The sequence below is a fragment of the Balaenoptera borealis genome (genome assembly GCF_965194805.1).
Source record: "Balaenoptera borealis genome assembly, chromosome: 3".
NCBI classification, from domain to species: domain Eukaryota; kingdom Metazoa; phylum Chordata; class Mammalia; order Artiodactyla; family Balaenopteridae; genus Balaenoptera; species Balaenoptera borealis.
The window spans coordinates 78,305,000-78,325,213 of record NC_138866.1 but is presented as its reverse complement, the minus strand read 5'-3'; the positions used below and the strand labels follow the sequence as shown (position 1 = coordinate 78,325,213).

General features: G+C 36.0%; 1 protein-coding gene across 4 annotated transcripts in view; it reads left to right on the top strand.

The window, feature by feature from the left end:
* AQR (aquarius intron-binding spliceosomal factor) overlaps positions 1–20,214 on the top strand; it is a 111,798-nt gene that overhangs the window by 36,724 nt on the left and 54,860 nt on the right. For all 4 annotated transcript variants that reach the window (XM_082384935.1, XM_082384936.1, XM_082384934.1 and 1 more), the window contains 8 exons: positions 1,858–1,978; positions 5,250–5,391; positions 8,291–8,469; positions 11,975–12,142; positions 13,512–13,681; positions 16,939–17,180; positions 19,179–19,325; positions 20,115–20,184. In XM_082384935.1, the coding sequence (XP_082241061.1) occupies positions 1,858–1,978; positions 5,250–5,391; positions 8,291–8,469; positions 11,975–12,142; positions 13,512–13,681; positions 16,939–17,180; positions 19,179–19,325; positions 20,115–20,184 (1,239 nt within the window). The remainder of the gene's footprint in view (positions 1–1,857; positions 1,979–5,249; positions 5,392–8,290; positions 8,470–11,974; positions 12,143–13,511; positions 13,682–16,938; positions 17,181–19,178; positions 19,326–20,114; positions 20,185–20,214) is intronic.

Below are 20,214 nucleotides of genomic sequence, written 5' to 3'. Positions count from 1 at the left end.
GGATGAGTATTTAACCATACGCCACTAAGAATATCTAGGTTGTTTGCATGCTCACTAGTACAGATAATGATGCAGTCCTAATACATGCCTCTTTGTGCCCATATGTGGACATTTAGGAGAGGTACCCAGAAGTGAAATTATTTGATGTGCTTATTTAAAAGATAAAAGATGCAGCCAAACTGTCCTCCAAAAGCTGTATGTTCCCATCAACAGTGTATTAAAGTATGTCTCCTTAAGCTTTTATCGGCATTGGACGCTATCAGTCGCCTCAGTTTTGCCAGTCTCATGGGTTAACAAAAAAAACTTGTTTCAATTTTTTGTTTGCTGACTGCTATAAGGTTGAGTTGTCTTTTATATGTTTCAGACATTTTTTATACCTATACAAATGTACACTGCATGGATTTGTAAATACATTTTTTTTACACATATGGAACAATAACGGGCACATGTTTTTGTAACATATTTCAAGCTAATACTTCTAATACAGGGTATAAAATACAGTTCCTTACTGTAGAGAGGAAGATAATATGCTTATTTTGGGGTAGTAACAGGAAACTATTTGTAGCAGGTGTTTTAAGCCTGGTGACAGGTGTTTAAGTGCCATTTGGAGAGAAATCCTTGGGAAGGGTTTTAAATTAACTCAAGTACAGAAAATACTTTTTTATTGATATATTTACTTGCATGAAATGTATGTCTTGGGTCACTATCTTTCCCTTCCTTCTTACAAATCACTTTTTGTTGTCTCTGACTACAAGTGCTTTCTAAAAATTCCTTGTCCTGTTTTCTGATAATGTTAAAATCTTCTCTGGTAAGTCAGGTTTCGGAGATTAATAATAAATCCTTACTATAGAAAGAAATGAGGACTTTTCCAGGAACCTTTCTAATGTAAAATAGGTTTGAGTATAAAGTTGATCCTATCTATGCTTTTTAGGGTCTTATAGCTAAGATTTCATCCTTAAAATTTAAATAGTTATGTGAAAAGAAAGCAGTTTTAAAAATTTATAGTGCTACAGCATTATCTTTCATTTCCTCCCCCTCTTAAAGGATTTTTTCAGGCTTTGGATTCTTCTAATATCCAACCAAATATGATTAAAAAATTCAACTATGCATATTGTTTAGATGATATCACACTGTCTTCTTTCCTAAAACAATGCTATCTCTACTGAAAAGAATGTGACACATTTTTCAAATATATCATTATTTTAGCATCTCTTAATTAGGTAACTAACTTATTTCTGTATATGAGATAGATCACTGTAGTATTAACAATGGAGGGGTACATAGAGAACATCAAGTACAACTCTCTCGTTTTACAAAGAAGACTGAGGCCAAGTTATTAATAAACTTATCCAGATTATTTAGCTAGTTAGTATAAGAATGAAAACTGTAACCTAGGACTTAGGGCTCCCATTTTTTTTCTTACATTGGTGAATGCTGTGTTGCTGTGGGTTTTAAGGTCTTGGCATGTGCCAGACACTTTGACATTATTTTACAATATTCCACTTCATTTTCATAAGAAACCTAAGAAGGGAGTGGCATTTTAATCTGCTTTACTGAAAAGGAAACTAAAATCAGGGAGGTTGCAGTAACTTGCCCAGCTTTCACGTAGCCCATAAGTAGAGGTGCTAGGAGTTGAACTCAGATCTGTCTGATTCCAAAGTCCATCACAATCAGTACCTCTTTCTTCTTTGATTTGTGGAGAACATGAAAAAAGGAAAAAAAAAATCTCTTCTTAAGTGGTACAATAACTCAAAGACATGAAACTTCTCATTCCATACTTTGTGTTGAATTTCTCCATAAATTATTTTGATTGAAAAAAGATGCTTCTAACTTTCTTTCTAAACCTGTTTCCTTTAGGTATCGCGTCATGAGCGTCGAATTTCTCAGATTCAGCAGTTGAACCAGATGCCTTTGTATCCAACCGAGAAAATCATATGGGATGAAAATATTGTCCCAACTGAGTACTACTCTGGGGAAGGTATGGTAACGAAGTACAGTATTCAGATGTAACATGAAACTTAGTTTAGAATTCATCATATATAACTGAACATACTCCTATCTGCTATATACATTAGGGTAATTTTCTGGTACCCTCAAGTTCAACTTTAGAAGCTAGAAACTATTCAGTGTTTTGAATGCTTAGCATTAAGGATTTTTATTAAATTTAAGCATTGCCTAATGAATATGGGTTTGTGTGTGTGTGTGTATCATCCTGTATAAAATGTGCCCGTAAAGCTGTGTTTTCAGGAGACCTAATAATACAAGAAGTGTAGCTTTCATTATGTCACTCTAACAGGCTTTGGTAGTGTTTTATTTTTCAAAGCCTTTTCTAGAGGCTCTTTTGAATTCCTTGTAGAGCCAGCTAATGACCTCCAAAAGAAAGACATTGTCATTAGTTAAGATAAACCCTTAGTTTTGATCCAGAGTAGTATTGCCTAGTATGTTCATCTACCTCTTTCAACAGATTTGTTTCTAAATGCTCATCCTCTAATGATGAGAATTTGCCACATTTGAGTATATGCCAAAGTGCATTCTGACACATTTTGAAGGCATATTTCAAAAAAAAATTCCTGGAAGATTTTTGAACAACAGTGTCATGATTAGTAGAGATGTGGCTATTTTAAAGAGATCGCCAATATAGGTATTGGTATATTTATTTAAAAGAAAATTGTTTCTTCAGAGTCATATCCTGGAGCCATAATTCCAGTAAACCCAGTACACTAAAATTGTACTAGATTTCAGAATAATCAGTCTTCATATCTTTCTATATTCTGACAGTGATTAATGCATTGTTTTCTCACTTTTCTAATTTGTTCATACTAAAAGCATTTGTGACCATATATGTATGAATATCACTTAAGAATATTTTGTCATTTTATTTTATTTTATTTATTTATTTATTTATTTATGGCTGTGTTGGGTCTTCGTTTCTGTGCGAGGGCTTTCTCTAGTTGCGGCAAGTGGGGGCCACTCTTCATCGCGGTGCGCGGGTCTCTCACTATCGCGGCCTCTCTTGTTGCGGAGCACAGGCTCCAGATGCGCAGGTTCAATAATTGTGGCTCACGGGCCCAGTTGCTCCGCAGCACGTGGGATCTTCCCAGACCAGGGCTCGAACCCGTGTCCCCTGCATTGGCAGGCAGATTCTCAACCACTGTGCCACCAGGGAAGCCCAAGAATATTTTGTCTTTTTAATGAAAAGTTTGTGTCCTTGAAAATGTAAACAGTCTTATGTCTAGCTTTTGGTACTATTCAGTGATGTTGGTCTGAGTTTAAAACATATTTTGCTTAGTATAAAGTGTTGCTTTTCTTTTTGCTCCTGTGATTAATGAAGTTAAATGAAAAGAATGACTTCTCAAAATTTGTCTTTGCATCTTGTCTTGCCATGGTTCTTCACTGACCATGGGTGAAACTGTGCTTTTGGGGCACGGTATTCAATGCTGTGAGATAGGCAAAGATCAGAGCTAATCCAGCACAATTATGTAAGCTGCTTCCAGCTCCCAAGGAGAGAAAATAAGTGTGGAATTGGGACAGATATTTTAAAAATATAGTATAAGAATTGTAAAGAAAGTCTTTGTAAAGTGTTGCCTTTTTATTGTAAAATAAACACAAATATAGAAAACCCACACAAAATAAAGATAGAGCTTTACTAATTATCTTAAGGGACATACCCTAAAACCCTTATAATCACCTTGTCAGCTATCCCAGAATCCTCCTGTGTATCCCTTCCTACTTACTGCTTTCTTCCTCCTCTGGAAAGTAACCATTTCTTGACTTCTATAGCAATCACTGTCTCACTATTTCTTCATAGTTTTATCACCCAATTGTGCATCCCTAGACACCATAGTCAGTCCTGTACATTTTAAGATGCCTTTTATTTTACAGGTACCCACTGTATCCCTTGCTCTTCTTTCTGTTGAAGACCCTGAGTTGTTTGATCTGTACAGTTTTCCACAGTCTAGATTTTTCTAATTGACTACTCACAGTACAGTTCAACATGTCCCTCTGCTCTTTATTTTTTCTACAAATTGGCTTGATCAGGCGGAGATATTCTCTCTTTGGCAAGATCCTTGTTGGTGGTGTATTCTTTCATCAGGAGGCACATGATGTCTGATTGTCTTTCTTTTTGTGATATTGCTCTTTAATACCTAGATTTGTTAATTCAGGGAGGGTTACAAAATAGTGATATGTTAATTTTTTTTTTTTTTAATATAAGTATGCTATCAAAAGAGATGCTTTCAGCTTCTGGCTTGAAAGAAATTGAACTAGATTATAAGTCAGAGTTTACTAACAAATGATGTGAAATTTTTGTACATTGATGTTTCTTGCTTTTAGGTGCATTGTTTCTTTGGTAAAGTATGGATAGGGATGATGAAAATAATATGATTTGCTAGTGAAATGTGTTTGGGGGTTCTTTTTTTTTAAAGATTTTTTTGATGTGGACCATTTTTAAAGTCTATTGAATTTGTTACAGTATTACTTCTGTTTTATGTTTTGGTTCTTTGGCTGCGAGGCATGTGGGATCTTAGCTACCCGATCAGGTATCAAACCCGCACCCCCTGCACTGGAAGGTGAAGACTTCACCACTGGACCACCAGGGAAGTCCCTGGGGTTCTTCTTTTTTGACCTTTTTGATATTGGTGCTGAGTGCTTGGTTACTTATTATCACAGGGAAATAGTGTTAGGTGAAGGTAATGGAAAGAATGTGGTTCATTAATGTTGTCAGAGAAGGGAAATAACTCCAGGAATAACATACAATCAATGCCTTATCCTTAAAGTCTAGCAAAGGTTCAGAGCACAGTAGTGATCACTGAAGACAGAGTTGTGTAAGGTAATATCCTAATTCAGTTTTCGTGGTAAATTTGGTCATGGGCTATGTTTATGGCAGCATTATTTACTTTGAGATTTGCCAAATACAAATTAGGTGGTAAAGAAAGAATTTTTAAACTACTTGTGTTAGTTTTAAGTGTCTTTAAATACTTTTTAGAAGCACTGTTTGCATGTGAGTCATTGATGTGCAGATTACGTGTATTAATGAAATTCATCCTTTATTCCCAGTCTTAATAGATGGCATTTGTTAACTTGGTTTCAGTTTCTGTGTGGAAGTAAGAACACGACCTTATCAAATATGCTGTATTTTAGACACCATTAAACTAGATTGTTAACAAATTTGTGCTGCCTTGTTTTAATACGTAAAGCAGATGTCTAATTAAAAAAAATAATTCAAATCTGGATGTTATTTTCCTTTTCAGGTTGTCTTGCTCTTCCCAAGTTGAATTTGCAGTTTTTGACTCTTCATGATTACCTCCTAAGGAACTTTAATCTCTTCCGCTTAGAATCAACTTATGAAATTAGGCAGGACATCGAGGATAGTGTCAGCAGAATGAAGCCATGGTTAGTAAATTGGTTCCACTTGCAATGAAGAGATGCAAACAGTGACTGACATACTTCTGTCAGAAACCTCACACGTGTAATTAGAAATAATATATCTGTCGTGAAGATGCCCTTTAAAATATGAGATACTTACTCTTTGGGAAGTTCTTGAATGTGAATTAGATATATCCAAAGTGCTAAAATAGAAAATATGTATCTGGGTCGTTGGAAGTGGGGCTGAGGGTAAGGGAAGAGAGGGAGAGGTCATTGTTCTGGGAAGTGGGGCGGGAGGGAGAAATGTAGGGGGGAGGAGGTTGGGCATTAGAAGAAGGGTAAAGAGGGAAGGGTATGGGCTGGCCAGCAGGCCTGTACTAGGCAGGGCAGTTTAAGTCCTGGGAGAAGCTTATGGTAAAGGGGCATTCTGTTACCCCAGCCGCTCTTGTGGCTGTCACCACTAGTCTCAGTCAGCCTCTCTGAAGGACCTGGCGGGAGATGAGGGGCATAGCTGAACACTGCACAGAGCGGAACATTGGAACATCTTCCCTGCCCTCCATCCATAGGTTGCCCTGAAGAGACTAAATCATCAGCATTTACTTTTAGGGCCTGTTGAGTAGGTTTCGTTATTTGAAGAACTTTTCTGCCTAAACTCAACTTTCCACCTGCTAGCCTCCGTCTGGAACTCCTTTAGCTAAGAAAAGACTTTCATTTCTGTTGTAGGCAGCTCTGCATTGTAAGATTTGTGAAGGTTCGTTTTGCTTTTTAGACATGACTAACCTTGGGTAAATGCCCTTCATTCACTATTTCGTTCTAAGTATGAAATTACTGGAGATAAGTTATATATCACAGTTGACTGTAAATGGGTAAAATAATTCTGTAAAATGAATTTTCATTACATTCTTGTCACACCATGCATACATACGTACAATTATACTGCATTCTATGTGAAAAGCTTAACATATTTTGAGTGTGAACTGATTTAGGTATCTTCCAGGCTTCTCTCCTTACTAATTACAGAGAGCTGCATGGACACTGTGATTATGATGTTTTTTTCACTTCCATATTTTATTTCATACACAGTTCTAATTTTTAATTAATTATTATGTGAAAAGTTATTCTGGGTGAGAGTCTAAAACACAACAAAGTATTTTTGACTTAATAATCAGTTGAATCAGTGGGCAGGCTAGCACTGTACAATTTGTATACCCACTGGCTGATCGTTTCTGCCCACAGCTTTGCTGAAATTATTGCCCATTGTTTGGACCCCAGGGGAGTGCTTGATTAGAAAGCTCCCTTACAATTTATGGTTACCTTGCACTTATATGCTCAGATTCTGGACCTAATTTTGGTCATTTTGCAAAGTAGGGACTTAGTAACTAGCAGCTCATCAAGTAGAATGCATTTATATTTTACTTAAATGCCAAATAAAGCAGTAATACTTGGAGTTCTTATGGTTTATTAATAAAATAATATTTTTTAATTATTTTCTGCTAGTGGAAGAAAATGTTACTTTTTGGAGATAACTGTTGGTAATAAATTTTTCTAAATTTTCATTCCTAATTGCCTATTATTGGAAACTGTTAAAAAATGAGATCTAAAGGGGTAAGGCTTCCTTCTGTTTCATGTCTTGAAGGTGGAAAAGTAGCAGAGGCATTTTTACTTATTGCGTAGTTCTAATCATTTTTCAGGCTGCTGAAACTACTGAGCAGTGTAAAAGAGGATGTGCTTATAAGGATCAGAAATCTGTACTCTTTTAATGCCTCATGTTGCAGGTAGATTTTATAAAGGAGGAAAGAATTGGGGAGAGTAGATTAGTGGTTGCTTGGGAGTAGGAAGGGTTGACTGCAAGTAGACAAGAGGGATCTTTTTAAAGTATGATGAAGATGTTCTAAAATTGGATTGTGGTGATGGATGCACAACTTTGTAAATTTACTAAAAGTTATTGTACATTTACAGAATGAATTTAATGGTATATAAACTATATTGTAGTAAAGTTGTGAAAAATGGAGGTGATAGAAAGTTATTACAAAAGCTTTTAGACACAAGGTAATGCCTTTTAGAAATTGTTTTAATACTGACCAAGTCATTGGATTGCAGAACTTTTATTTTTAATTAGTTTCACTCTTTGATGTTATGAAGTTTTATAATTTTTTGTTGTTTACAAAAGCCTTTACTTAGGATATAGATTCTCTTTATCTTTGTAAGCATGTCATTTTTGGCAGTACTTTCCAATTTTGGAGTGTTGCTGCAGTTTTTATATTACAGATTTCCCAAATACACTATTTAATGTAAAAGCTAAAGCACCAATATAAGAAGAAAGAATGAATATTTGCTTGTTAGTGGTTCTGGTTATTACAGCTAGCTTGATGATTCCCCACACCCCCATCCATAGCAGTGTCTTTTCAGTGTTTTAAATATTATGCATGAAAGAAAGCATTTGCATAGATATTGTCATTTGCTTGTTTTTAATTTCTTAAAGTCTAACTTGTTCTAAAACATTTTTGAAGCAACTTATAGAAATATTTATAATACATAAGATAAAATGTAAACAGTTGAGGCTATCCTGATGAAGAGGGGAAGAGGGTAAGAATATAAAATAAAACTGAATGTGCTGGATTATTTCATTCTTTGACACAATGGCTCAGCTTTTACGTACATAGAGTTATATGTTTTTCTGGGGATGTGGGGGACATTCCTCTACTTCCCTTTCTTTTCTGGACCATGTTTGCCTGTTTCATCCTACCATATATACTTCCCAAATATTGAGACTTAGGGGTTTTTTTGAGTTTAGAAATAAGAGTTACTAATGTTAGGGCTTAAATACTAGCTAACCATGTATTCTTAGTTACTAGTTTAACTTGTCCAAAGTTGGGCAAAAGTTATTTTTTGCTTGGGTAATCAGTCTTCTGCTTCTGGTTTCCAGGCAGTCTGAGTATGGCGGGGTGGTATTCGGTGGCTGGGCGCGAATGGCCCAGCCCATCGTGGCGTTCACCGTGGTGGAGGTTGCCAAACCCAGCATAGGCGAGAACTGGCCAACCCGGGTTCGCGCAGACGTCACCATCCATCTGAACGTCAGAGACCACATCAGAGATGAGTGGGAAGGTAACTTTGCCTTTCAAGAAGTGGTCACCTTTTGCTTTTTCAATTTATAGACTTTGGCTTAGAGCATTAGCAGAGCACATTCACCAGATACTGCCCTTGTAAATTTATTAAATTTTATCTTTAAAATTTGTTTTAAAGAATGGCAATTGATTTATAGTTATTACTAGTAAAAATACCAAAGCTCATACAAGAATAATTACATACCTTAATACTCTGATAAAGAGCATAAAATAGCACGTATATCAGTGTTTTGAAAATTGCAGTCGGCAGAGCTGAGAGGAGAGCATTTTAAATCGTAAAATTTAGGAAGGTAATGTTTATGAATTTATAGGATCACTATAAAAAGAATAAAATATTTGTGTTCACAAAAGAAAGGGGGGAAACCCACATATAACTTGCACACATGCAAAGCAAGTAAGGAAAATTGGTATTTTTAAGAGATAAAAGCAGCCAAAGTAAAGTGAATAGGGATGTTATTACAATTTGTGGAAAATACAGATGCAAAATCAAAATTAGACAAACTCAAAGCAACTCAGAAAGAAGCAATAGTTTATTTGTACCAAAGAGAAGAAGTCAGATAAAAAAAAATCAGTGAAACCAAATGTATTCAAGGATAAATAATAATTGCAGGAAAGTTATTTTCCCTATTCTTTACTAAGCAAGATTTTAGGGATGGGAGTTCTATGTCACAATTTTATTTAGAGGCAGATATGTTCTAAGTTACTAAGTCAAATGGAGTTAAAACATCAATACCACCTGTGCCAGAAATGACACGTAAACTGATTTTTAATTGGCACTTTTGTATTTTTCTCCCAGCTGTCTATGAGAGCTCTTGCTGCCCCATTATGAGAAACAGGAGCTGGTAGGTTTTATCTCCTTCTACCTTCTTGGCATGCCAGAAGGAAAGGGATGGTCCCTTAATGGATCAGTTTTCAGAAATTATTGCTCTCGATATAGCTGTTTATAACCATAGGGACTGTATGATATATTTATCAAATAATTCTGAAGGAATCCAGCAACAAAGCTGGCCAAATGTTTAACATATGGCCACCATAGTTGGTATAGTTTGTGACAGATTGTTTTTGTGGCTCTTGTATCCTTCAAAATTGTTCACATCTGGTGCATTACACATCTAGAATAATATGTACCTTTATTATTGCTGAATTGTGAGAAAGTCATTCAGTTGCTGAAGAAGGTTTTACATTTATTGCCCCTTGGAGCTTAAAGAGGTGTTAAAATAAACACCATTTTATGTAGTGGGTAATGAACTGAAATAACTTATTGGCCACCCCTAGAAGCAATGATGGCTAGAAGTAAAACCTGAAGGAAAAAAAAGACCCTTTGTTTGTAGAAATGTATAGATGACAGATGACAAGCCTGCATTATGGTGTTAAGGAAAAAAAAGGATTTGTTACCCCAAACCCCTTACGAGTCTCTTACCTCCATTACTTTGGAGACTGGTAATCAGAAGGCCATCAAATAGTCTCTCTTGTTTTTTTAAACATAGGCCTCTGGTAGATGAGAAATAGAATGGGTAAATTTTGATGGGCAAGATAGGGAACAGTAGGGTATTGTAGGACAAGCCATTCATCCGGGGCATGGTGGGGAGAAGAGTGTTTCCTGGGAGGCCAGAGCCAAAATGCAGGCCCTTTATTGATTCCAGATAGAGCAACCAAGTAAAAAATGAGAGGGAGGTTCTGTAAATAGCAAGGAATACTGTCCTGTAAAAACAGAAAATTTTTGAAGAATTTAAGCTAAATACTGTAAAACATTGTTGTCACTTCAAGAAGGTGTGAAGCTCGGGCCCTTATCTTCTCCATTACCCCATTTAAAATTAAGGAAACAGAATTAGTGAAACTGAAATGTTGGATTCTGCCCTAGAAGGCACAGCCAGGAGTAAATGCAAATGGTTGAAAGGAGAGTTCAGCTTATTGTAATACAGGTATTTTTAATGTGGATGTAAGACGTCCCACAGCATCCCTCTGTGATGCCAAAAGGTAACATTGGTAGGGATTAAATTACTTCTCAGGCCCACTTCTTTGGCTCTGAGACTGGGAAGTTTTAATGAGTTGTGCAGATCAGAAGTCATATAAGCGGTACAACTCACATAGTAGATCATTTCCCCTTAGTTTGCATTGTTCTCCTGCTTCTTTGCATAGAATTTGTTGGGAAGTAAACAATCAAGTCATAATTATGAATCAGTTACTATTTCTAGCACACTTAAACCCTATTCCATATTGAAACAAACCAGAATGGTGCTAATACTATAAGTAAAGCACTCACATGGCTGATTTGATTTAGTTGTATCTCTTATTACCAAGGTTATGAGCAAGCAGACTGTTTAAATTTGCATTTATACTATACAATGACTAACAGAAGTGACTCGGGGGACTTCCCTGGTGGCACAGAGGTTAAGAATCCGCCTGCCAATGCAGGGGACACGGGTTCCAGCCCTGGTCTGGGAAGATCCCACATGCTGCGGAGCAACTAAGCCCATGCGCCACAACTACTGAGTCTGCGCTCTAGAGCCTGTGAACCACAACTACTGAGCCCACGTGCCACAACTGCTGAAGCCTGTGTGCCTAGAGCCCGTGCTCTGCAACAAAGAGAGGCCACCACAATTAGAAGCCTGCATACCACAACGAAGAGTAGCCCCCGCTCACTGCAACTAGAGAAAGCCCGCGCGCAGCAACAAAGACCCAACACAGCCAAAAATTAAATAAAGAAAAAAAGAAAACTAAAGAGAAAAATGAATCGGGGGAAAAAATTGAAGATTAAGTGGTGTAACATTACGTGCTGTGTGGTCTAATTTTGTGTCCCTCGTCTTCCAGTGTGTATTTTTAATAGAGCTGGGAATCCAGTTGAATCCATTATTTGAGCCAATGACTGAGAAACTACAGACTTTGGCACAAGTCTCCTGCTTCTTGACATTTGCTTATAAAAATTTCAGCATTTGCCAACTGAAGCAATATATATTCAGCTGTCTTCTCAAGATGCTATCTATAAACAATGCTTTTGTGCCTTGATGAATTATTCTAGACTTGACCTCTTTTGGTGAAATACAGTTAGACTGTTGTTGAAATGACACTGATGGGTAATTTAAACTGATGTTAGAAACCTGCTAACTACGCTATAGATGGATTATATGCCAACCATATTTTTGGTTACTTACTAAGAATGTTATAAATAAGAATGATGACAAGCATCCAGTTTTGGAGCTGTAGCATGATCTGGAGGTCTTATTCAGTAATGTATATACGGCATAGAAGTTTCTAATTTTAATATAAAGAGAAATTTTTATTTAATTATTGCTGTCAAACATTGAGTATTGAAGGTTATAGGAGAACCCGTAATTGTATTACAAAGCGCATGTAATCATTGATCACCTCTGATATTTTAAATGTTTTTTTTATACCTTTTCAAAAGATAAGAGGATGAGAATTTGCCAACAGGAGACAAAGCAATGTCATTCTAAGAAGTGAAAATGTCTTTTGTGTTTTACTAGGACTTCGGAAGCATGATGTATGCTTTTTAATCACCGTGCGTCCCACAAAACCTTACGGTACCAAGTGTGACCGGAGGAGACCTTTTATTGAACAGGTCGGCCTGGTTTATGTCAGAGGCTGTGAAATCCAGGGCATGCTGGATGATAAAGGGCGTGTCATTGAAGACGGTATGGTGATTGATCTGTGTTTTTGAAAGAGTGTGTATACATAATGATAAATTTCTTTGCCTTTTTTCCTTTTTGTGTCCTAGGTGATTTATTTTAGTTGTTTTATGTACTAAATCAACACAAAGAATTATATATAGAAGTGTGTAGGGTACCTACCACCCGGCTTTAGAAATAAATAATACGGTTTCTAAACTTCTGTTTTAGATATTGGACAGGATCTTTTGAAATTGCCTATATTTAAAATTCTTCCTTATGTGACACTTTACAATATTGCTTTCAAAAACCTCTAAGCACCTCTTATAGTTGTTCAGTGATATATTTTTCTAATTTTTCCTTTTTAAGTTTTACTGATTTGATTCATGATAGCAGTGGTTCTCAAATGGAAACAGCGCTACCCTGTGTTTCAGAATACATGGTGGTATGTCATATGACTGGGGTAGAGGAAGGGGATGGTGAGCTATTGGGGTTTGATGGATGGGGGTCCGGGATGTTGAGTACCTAAGCAGAACTGTCTTCTAGAAGGAACTGTCCTGCCCAAGATGCCAGCATTACCCTATTTAGAAACGCAGTTTGATTTCTTAGACTTAACTGATTGTTTTTTGAAATTCTTTCTTTTGTTGTCCTGACTTTTTTTGATAATACTTACTATTAAATTATAACTGCATCTGTGTCCAGTGCTTATTTTACAATTTGTTTATGAAACTTCTCTCAGAACTTGAATCAGCTTCTACTACCTGTGATTTCAAGATCAAATCATTGCTAAGGGGCTGAAAATTAGGCTACTCTTATCACTAGAATAAAAGAAAATAGGAGAAGAGAATGGAGGAGAGGTAGAATAAACATAAGGCCACGTCATGGGACCAGAGTTGGAGGTCTAAGGCAAAAAGAGAGGAGAGAGGGCAAAGGGGCAAGAAAAAGCCTCTGAGCTTTCAGCCATTAGTATATGAAATTTCCTGTTATACTAGTGATGTTACACATGGAATGTGGAAGGACATAAAGAGTAATCAGCCGAGTACCTACTACATGTAAGGCGATAGGAGGAGCTATGAGTCACTGACACAAGTAAAGTTCTTTGACCTCTAAGGATCCTATTCTAGTTGAGGGCATACACAAATAATTGCAATTCATGGCATGGCACCGTAAACATCACATGACTGTTCTGGGAAGAAATAGTGACAGTTTAGAGAAAGGAGAAAATATTTTCAGCTTGGAACTCAAAATGGATGAGTGGAAGGCATTCTAGTTGGGGGAATTGCTGGAGTTAAATCTGGACTCTTTACTCATCATTTCTAGAAAAGGAATTCTGCTAACTTACTATGATATTTGAAAAGAATATATTTCATTTAACAAACTTTAAAAAAATGTCTAGGACCTGAACCCAGACCCAATCTTAGAGGAGAATCAAGGACATTTAGAGTGTTTTTGGATCCAAACCAGTATCAACAAGATATGACCAATACGATACAAAATGGAGCAGAAGATGTGTATGAAACTTTCAATATAATAATGAGGAGAAAACCGAAGGAAAATAACTTTAAGGTAATTTGGGGGCTGTCAACTAAAAGTAGTATTTCATAATTTGAATAACTTTTAAGACATAAATATATAGATCCTAGGTTAAAAAAGATTTGTTAAAATAACGATCACTGCTTTTGTTTAGATTCTAAACAAATCTCTTAAATTCTTAACATATAGATTAAATCTAAAAACTTAAGTAAATTTATTTGCTAAATCTTACTTTTTCTTTTGATGAGTTTGGAAACTTAAAATATAAATTAATCCAGGTGTTATTTTAAAACTCAGCCTCCCTTCTTGCTTTTTGTATATTAGATACTCAGTTTATGCTTCAGTCTGAGATGAAGAAAACTGCTTGTTTGTTTACTGAGACTTCTTTTTTAAATCAAATGTAGGTGTATTTTCAAATTACTTTTAAGAGTACAGATGTGGAACCTCAGGGTTCTAAATTACTCTGTGATATTTTGTATTTATACTTTACTCATTAGTGGGAAAAGGGAAGTTTGCGGGCTAGAGAGTTTTACCTTTATAATAACTTTATGGAGAGAAAAGGAGTTTTAGTAAGGAAGAATTTGGAAGTATTACTTGAAACTATATTATAAAACTTAAACATTGAGCAGTTCTAGCATGTGATAACACTAGCTTTTGCACAAATGCCTTTCTTTTCTCTCTCCCCCAAAACAGTGCTTCTTATACATCAACACTTTATTACAGTTTTTAAAAAAAGAAAATCTCATATACAAAGGAATTTATTTTCTATCTCACACTCCACATCCAATCCATCAATCAGTCTAACTACCTCACCACCTCCACCGATGTGCAGGACACCTTCATGTCTCACATGCCTGCTTCTCTTCTTGACTGCTCCTCCCCTTCTACTCTTCTCCACATAGTGACTGAATGTGAATTATACCTTGGTACCCCTGTTCACACCCTTTAGTGGTCTCCCATCGCAGTAGAAAGTTGTTACCGTAATCCAAAAGTCCCATTATTATCTGTCCTCTGGCTGCCTCTCCAACACCATTTTCTAACACTTTTTCCTTCTTCACTCCATGCCAGTCACACTGACACTTTTGCTCCTCTTTAATAATGCAGGCTTCCGTACGTGGTATTTCCGCTTACCTAGACAGTCTTCTCCCAGGTATCTACATGGTTTTTTCTTTCACTTTACATGGGCAGCTCTGTTTAAATGCCACCTCCTAAGAGAAGTCCTCTCTGACAACCTTATCTAAAGTAGCATTTCCCTTTCTCATCGTTCCTTATCCAATTATCTTTATTTTTCCTCACAGCTTTTATTATACCTGATGATTATATATTTGTTAGTTATCTGACTTTAGAAGGACTTTATATTTGTTATTTCTCTAGCATTAGAATGCAAACTTATGCGGGCAGGGCCTCTGTTTGGTCTGTCTCTGTTTTATTGCTCAGTAATGAGTGAATTTCAGTTAGTTTACTAAAAGAAAAATAGTTCCTTTCTTATATTCATTTCTTTCACCATTTTATTTAATGTCTGTTGTGTGTCTAGTATTGTGATAAGTTATATGGAGCTAATAAAGATGAGTAAGACACAGCTTATACCTTTAGGGAGCTTAGACTACTAATAAGAGAAGTTAGAAATATAAACAGGTAACTACTGTGACAGGTTTGAAGTCATAAGAAGGATGCATGGACGTTCAAAAGAGGCATTCAGTTTCTGATTCAAGGAAGAGAGGGAATGATTAACTTGCCTATGTTGGGAAAAGGAAGAACACTCTTTTGGTATCTTTGGTGTTTCACTGTATAGCTGGGCAACATCCCTCATCTATTTCCTTCTCTCTTTCAGTATCCTGTCCTAACCCGGATACTCTACCTCTTGCCTAAGTAGTTGCATTAAATAGCCTCCTGTGTCTCTACTCTTATTCTCCTCATAGTCAGTCACCTGTTTTACATTCACTTCTACTGATCATTTCACTCTGCTTCTCAAAACATTTCTGTGACTATCCATTAATGATGAAATAAGCTCTTCCACAAATCTTTTACTTGAACTAAATTGAAATGCCACTGTCCTGCTTGAAACCTTTCCTAATGTCAAAAGTCTCCACTACATCCATTTCTCACCCACTTTGAACTGTATTCCTATTGTATTTTGTAATATTCTTTATAATTTGCCACTTTCTGCTGCTTTGTATCATTGTGAAAGACATATTGTATCTCCCTACTAGAATCGTAATTACCTTAGGGAGTAGATCCCTCATCTGGGGGCTCAATTATGTGAACATACTCATTTATCTGTCCATCTGTCCATTTACCTATCCCGTATTTAAGCTGTTCTAGATCCCTGCTCTCATTGGAAATTGTATTCTGATGGGGATTAGACAAATGATAAACAAGTAACCAGTTCTCTTATGACTAAGAGAATTTTAGGTAGAGGTAAGTGCAAGAAAATAAAATAAGGCAATATAAGTGTGATTAACATACACTATCCTGTTATTTTATTACCTTGTTAGATGTATAGCATTTATGATATAAAAATGTCTGGTTTGGTTATTTTATTCTTTGAAATTAATAGCCTAGCCTTCTGATTTCCATATGTGGCATAGATCACTTTGTTGAAATAATTATTGGAAAGTTTAAGAATTTGCCTTAGCTTTTAGCAGTTACTCTTGACAATGTATATATTAACTGCTATAATGACCTTTTATTGTAGTTCTGATTCTTTCATTCTGAAATTTTGACGTTTCATTTTTATCATTGTTCACTTTATTTTTTATTTCTTTTTTCTAGCAGTGTTAATTTTAGTATTTCTAAATCGTGGTGTGTTTCACAATCGAGGCATACATTAATGTGCCTCTGGTTGTACGTGGTCTTAGCATTGAGGAACTATGGGCTATAAAGAGGAGAAAACTCCAGTAACTTCTAAGAAGAAGCATTTTTTAAGGGTTTGTTCTATAGTGGTCTATAATTATAGACCACATCAGGTCTATAATGTGTAGACCTGATCAGATTTTCATCCTGCTCAACAGAAGTCAAGTGGTAAACTCATCTATGACATTCTGTCTAAATGAACTACTAATGGATAAACTGTTCTTGCTAAGTTTGGTCTTCTGTTTAACTCAGTGTATGGTATCAGCTGAAAATATAGCTGTTGATTCAGTCTAGCCAAGCACCTGTCAGCAGAAAATAGCTTCTTGCCCTGAAACACTCAGGAATTCTGGTTAGTGCAGCCCCCTCGGCATTCCATGGAAGTGCAAATGTTTGAGATGTCTTCTCCACAAAATCCGTTTTTGTCCTCTTACTGACAGGCTGTGCTGGAGACGATTCGGAACCTGATGAATACTGATTGTGTGGTACCTGACTGGCTGCATGACATCATTTTAGGTTACGGGGATCCAAGTAGTGCACATTATTCCAAAATGCCCAATCAGATCGCCACCCTTGATTTCAATGATACGTTTTTCTCCATTGAGCATTTAAAAACCAGCTTTCCTGGTCATAATGTTAAAGTAACTGTGGATGACCCAGCTCTACAGATACCCCCTTTCAGGTAAAGTCAAAACTGGATATACTCCTTTTAAGCTTTCTGTAGTCAGTCTGAGTTAGGCCATCAGGACTGTAGCTAAAGTAAGTTTTGAGCATCATATCTGGGTTATGTTTGGGTAGTCTTTACCCTCACCATATAATCACTGGGATAAATTTATGTTATTTGACTCTGTTTCTAATTCTTTGTGTAGTAGCTATTTTAAGACCACAGTGAAAGTAGCCTCATGTCTTACAAGGGTTCAGTAAATGCTTTTTGTCTGAAGAGTACTATATAAACGTAGTTGTAGCGTTCGACTGAAGAAATACGTGCTAATGAATACACATAGCCATGTGATTTTGAACTTTCTTTCGTTTTAGGAAAAAATTCTCTTGTTTTCTTTTAACCCTGATTGCTTTTACAAATTCTAAATATTCATAATACAGTTATACTCAAAGTTAAAGGAGCTTTGGTTTAATTTGAGTAGAAAAAGAACAAAGTACCTGAAGTGCTGATTGCTTCATGAATTCCATCATATGGATTAGTGGCGAAGCACTAAGTATACCTTGGTGGTAGCAGAGGACTTAATTACTTTCTTAGTTGCGAATTAGAACGTTTTTAGTTAACTGTTATATATAAATATAATAATTCTGCATATTAAAAGCATGTATGCTTTATAACTCCCAAACCTAGTGTTCCTCCATACTTTCCTCATCTTGTTAATGGCAAAATCATCTTGAAATCTCAGCAATGTTTTGTAATCTTTCTATTCCCATAACTCCTGCTGTGTCTTACAGATTCTGCCTTAAAGGTACATTTTTTTTCAAATGTCAGTCCTGACTGCTACCTCTCTAAACCCTCAACACTTCAGTCTTTATAATGGCAATGTCTTTGCTCCCTCTGTCTCCTTGCTTAAACCCATTACATGCCTTACTGCTAGAGTCATTCCACTGTCTAACTAAAAATTTGATTTTTCCTGTTGCTTATCAGAGTAAGAGCTGACCATTTAGCTGCTTTGGTTCTTAGCTTTTTTTTCTTTTTTCTTTTTTTTTTTTAGTATTGTCTGTTTTTTCAGAATGTGAACAAAGACTGGAAAAAGTACAGAGAGAGAATTAATTTTTTAGTTTAATTTTAGGGTATTCATTGACTTCCTCAGGTACCTATGGGAAGTTGCCTCCTGAGGTTTCCCTGACCCCAGGCTAAGAACTTCTGCCTTAAAGGCTTGATATTCCAAAGGTGTCAGAACAAGGCTCCAGCCTTTCTCTCTAGCCTTATTTTCTCTATTGTATCCTACACTTCAGCAGAACTGGCTCCTTCTCTCTTCCTGGAATGTCTTTTGAAATTCATTTTAGATGCCACCTTTCCCATAAAGCCTTTTCTGATTAAATGAAGGACAGTGTGTAAGGCACTTTACAGTGCATGTGCCGTAAGTATATAAATTTTCTTTTGTGAACATGCTAAGTGAAAGAAGCCAGACAGAAGAAAACAAATATTGTATGATTCCATTTACATGAAATGTCCAGAATAGGACAATATAAAGACAGACTGATTGCCAGAGGCTGGGTTTAGGTTGGAATACAGAGTGACTACTTAATTGCATGGGGTTTCCTTTGGACTGATTAAAATATTCTGGCATTAGAGAGTAGTGATGACTATACAACATTGTGAATGTACTAAAACCCATTGAATTGAACCTTTAAAATGGTAAATTTTATATTATGTGAGTATTACTCCAATTAAAAAAATAGTTAATTATTTCCCCTAAAAAAAACAAAGTAAATATATAAATAAATGTTTCTTCTTTGATTCTCCTTTAATCAGATGACTTTTTCTTAATCTAAACACCCTTAACTACATTTTAATGCTTTTAAATATACTTTTTTCAAAATTTATATGCAGATAGTAAGTTCCTTTAAACTATAAATGCTTACTCATCTGATTATCCTCTGTACAATGTCATGCACAAGATAGGTGCTTGGTAAATTGTTGTTAATTGTAAAGATGAACAAGGTTTTGGTCTTGTAGGATAACTTTTCCAGTAAGAAGTGGAAAGGGGAAGAAAAGGAAAGATGCAGAGAAGGAAGATGAAGACACTGAAGAGGCAAAAACCTTAATTGTTGAACCTCATGTTATTCCTAATAGAGGTCCTTATCCTTACAACCAGCCCAAACGGTAATTTCACTATTTCTGCTAATTGTAATAATGAATAATAGTTTGCTATTTCAAGTGGATTAGTAATATTTAAAAATTTTTCTGATTTTAAAAATTATTTAGAAACTTCTGTTTCTGGACCCTGTTTACTTCTCGTCTGTTAGTTTTGGCCATTTGTAGTAATATTTTAGGCCACTCTGTAGTAATATTTCAAAAAGAAACATTTTCAGTTACTATGAGAAATAAATATTAGCAGTCTACCTTAATGTGAGCACAGGGTTCTTACTTCATGACCATGTGTTGCATTTAGCAGCTACCCTTGTGCTTGTGTGCCATGACTAATAAAGTGGCATTGTATTTGGTGTTAGATTTGGAACTAGAATTTTGACACTCCTGTTAAGATCTGGTCTGGGCTAAACATATTGAAAAATAACTGTAGTCTTTTCTTTCCACAAAATTCATTCAGTTTTAATTGGTCTGTGGAGGGGCGGAGGTAAAGAGAGTCATTCAGAAGAGATTGGGTCAGCCATGTAGGATGTAAAGTTCTTGAGATCTGCTGTGCAACATTGGGCTTATAGTTAACAACACTGTACTGTACATTTAAAATTTGTTAAGAGGGTATATCTTATTTTATGTACTTTTTACTGCACACACACCCACAGAAAGGGCTGGATTGGGAGGAGGAAGAAATTGGGAAACAAGGGGCAAATATAGAGCAAATGTTCAGACCTCTGGTCATTGTTGTCTAAATTCTTACTAACGTCATCCATCTTTATTTTTAACAAACTTCTTATCAACTCTTATTTGCAGGAATACAATTCAGTTCACTCATACACAGATAGAGGCCATCCGTGCTGGAATGCAGCCTGGGCTAACTATGGTAAGAGAGTTACTGTTCTGCAAGTTCTTA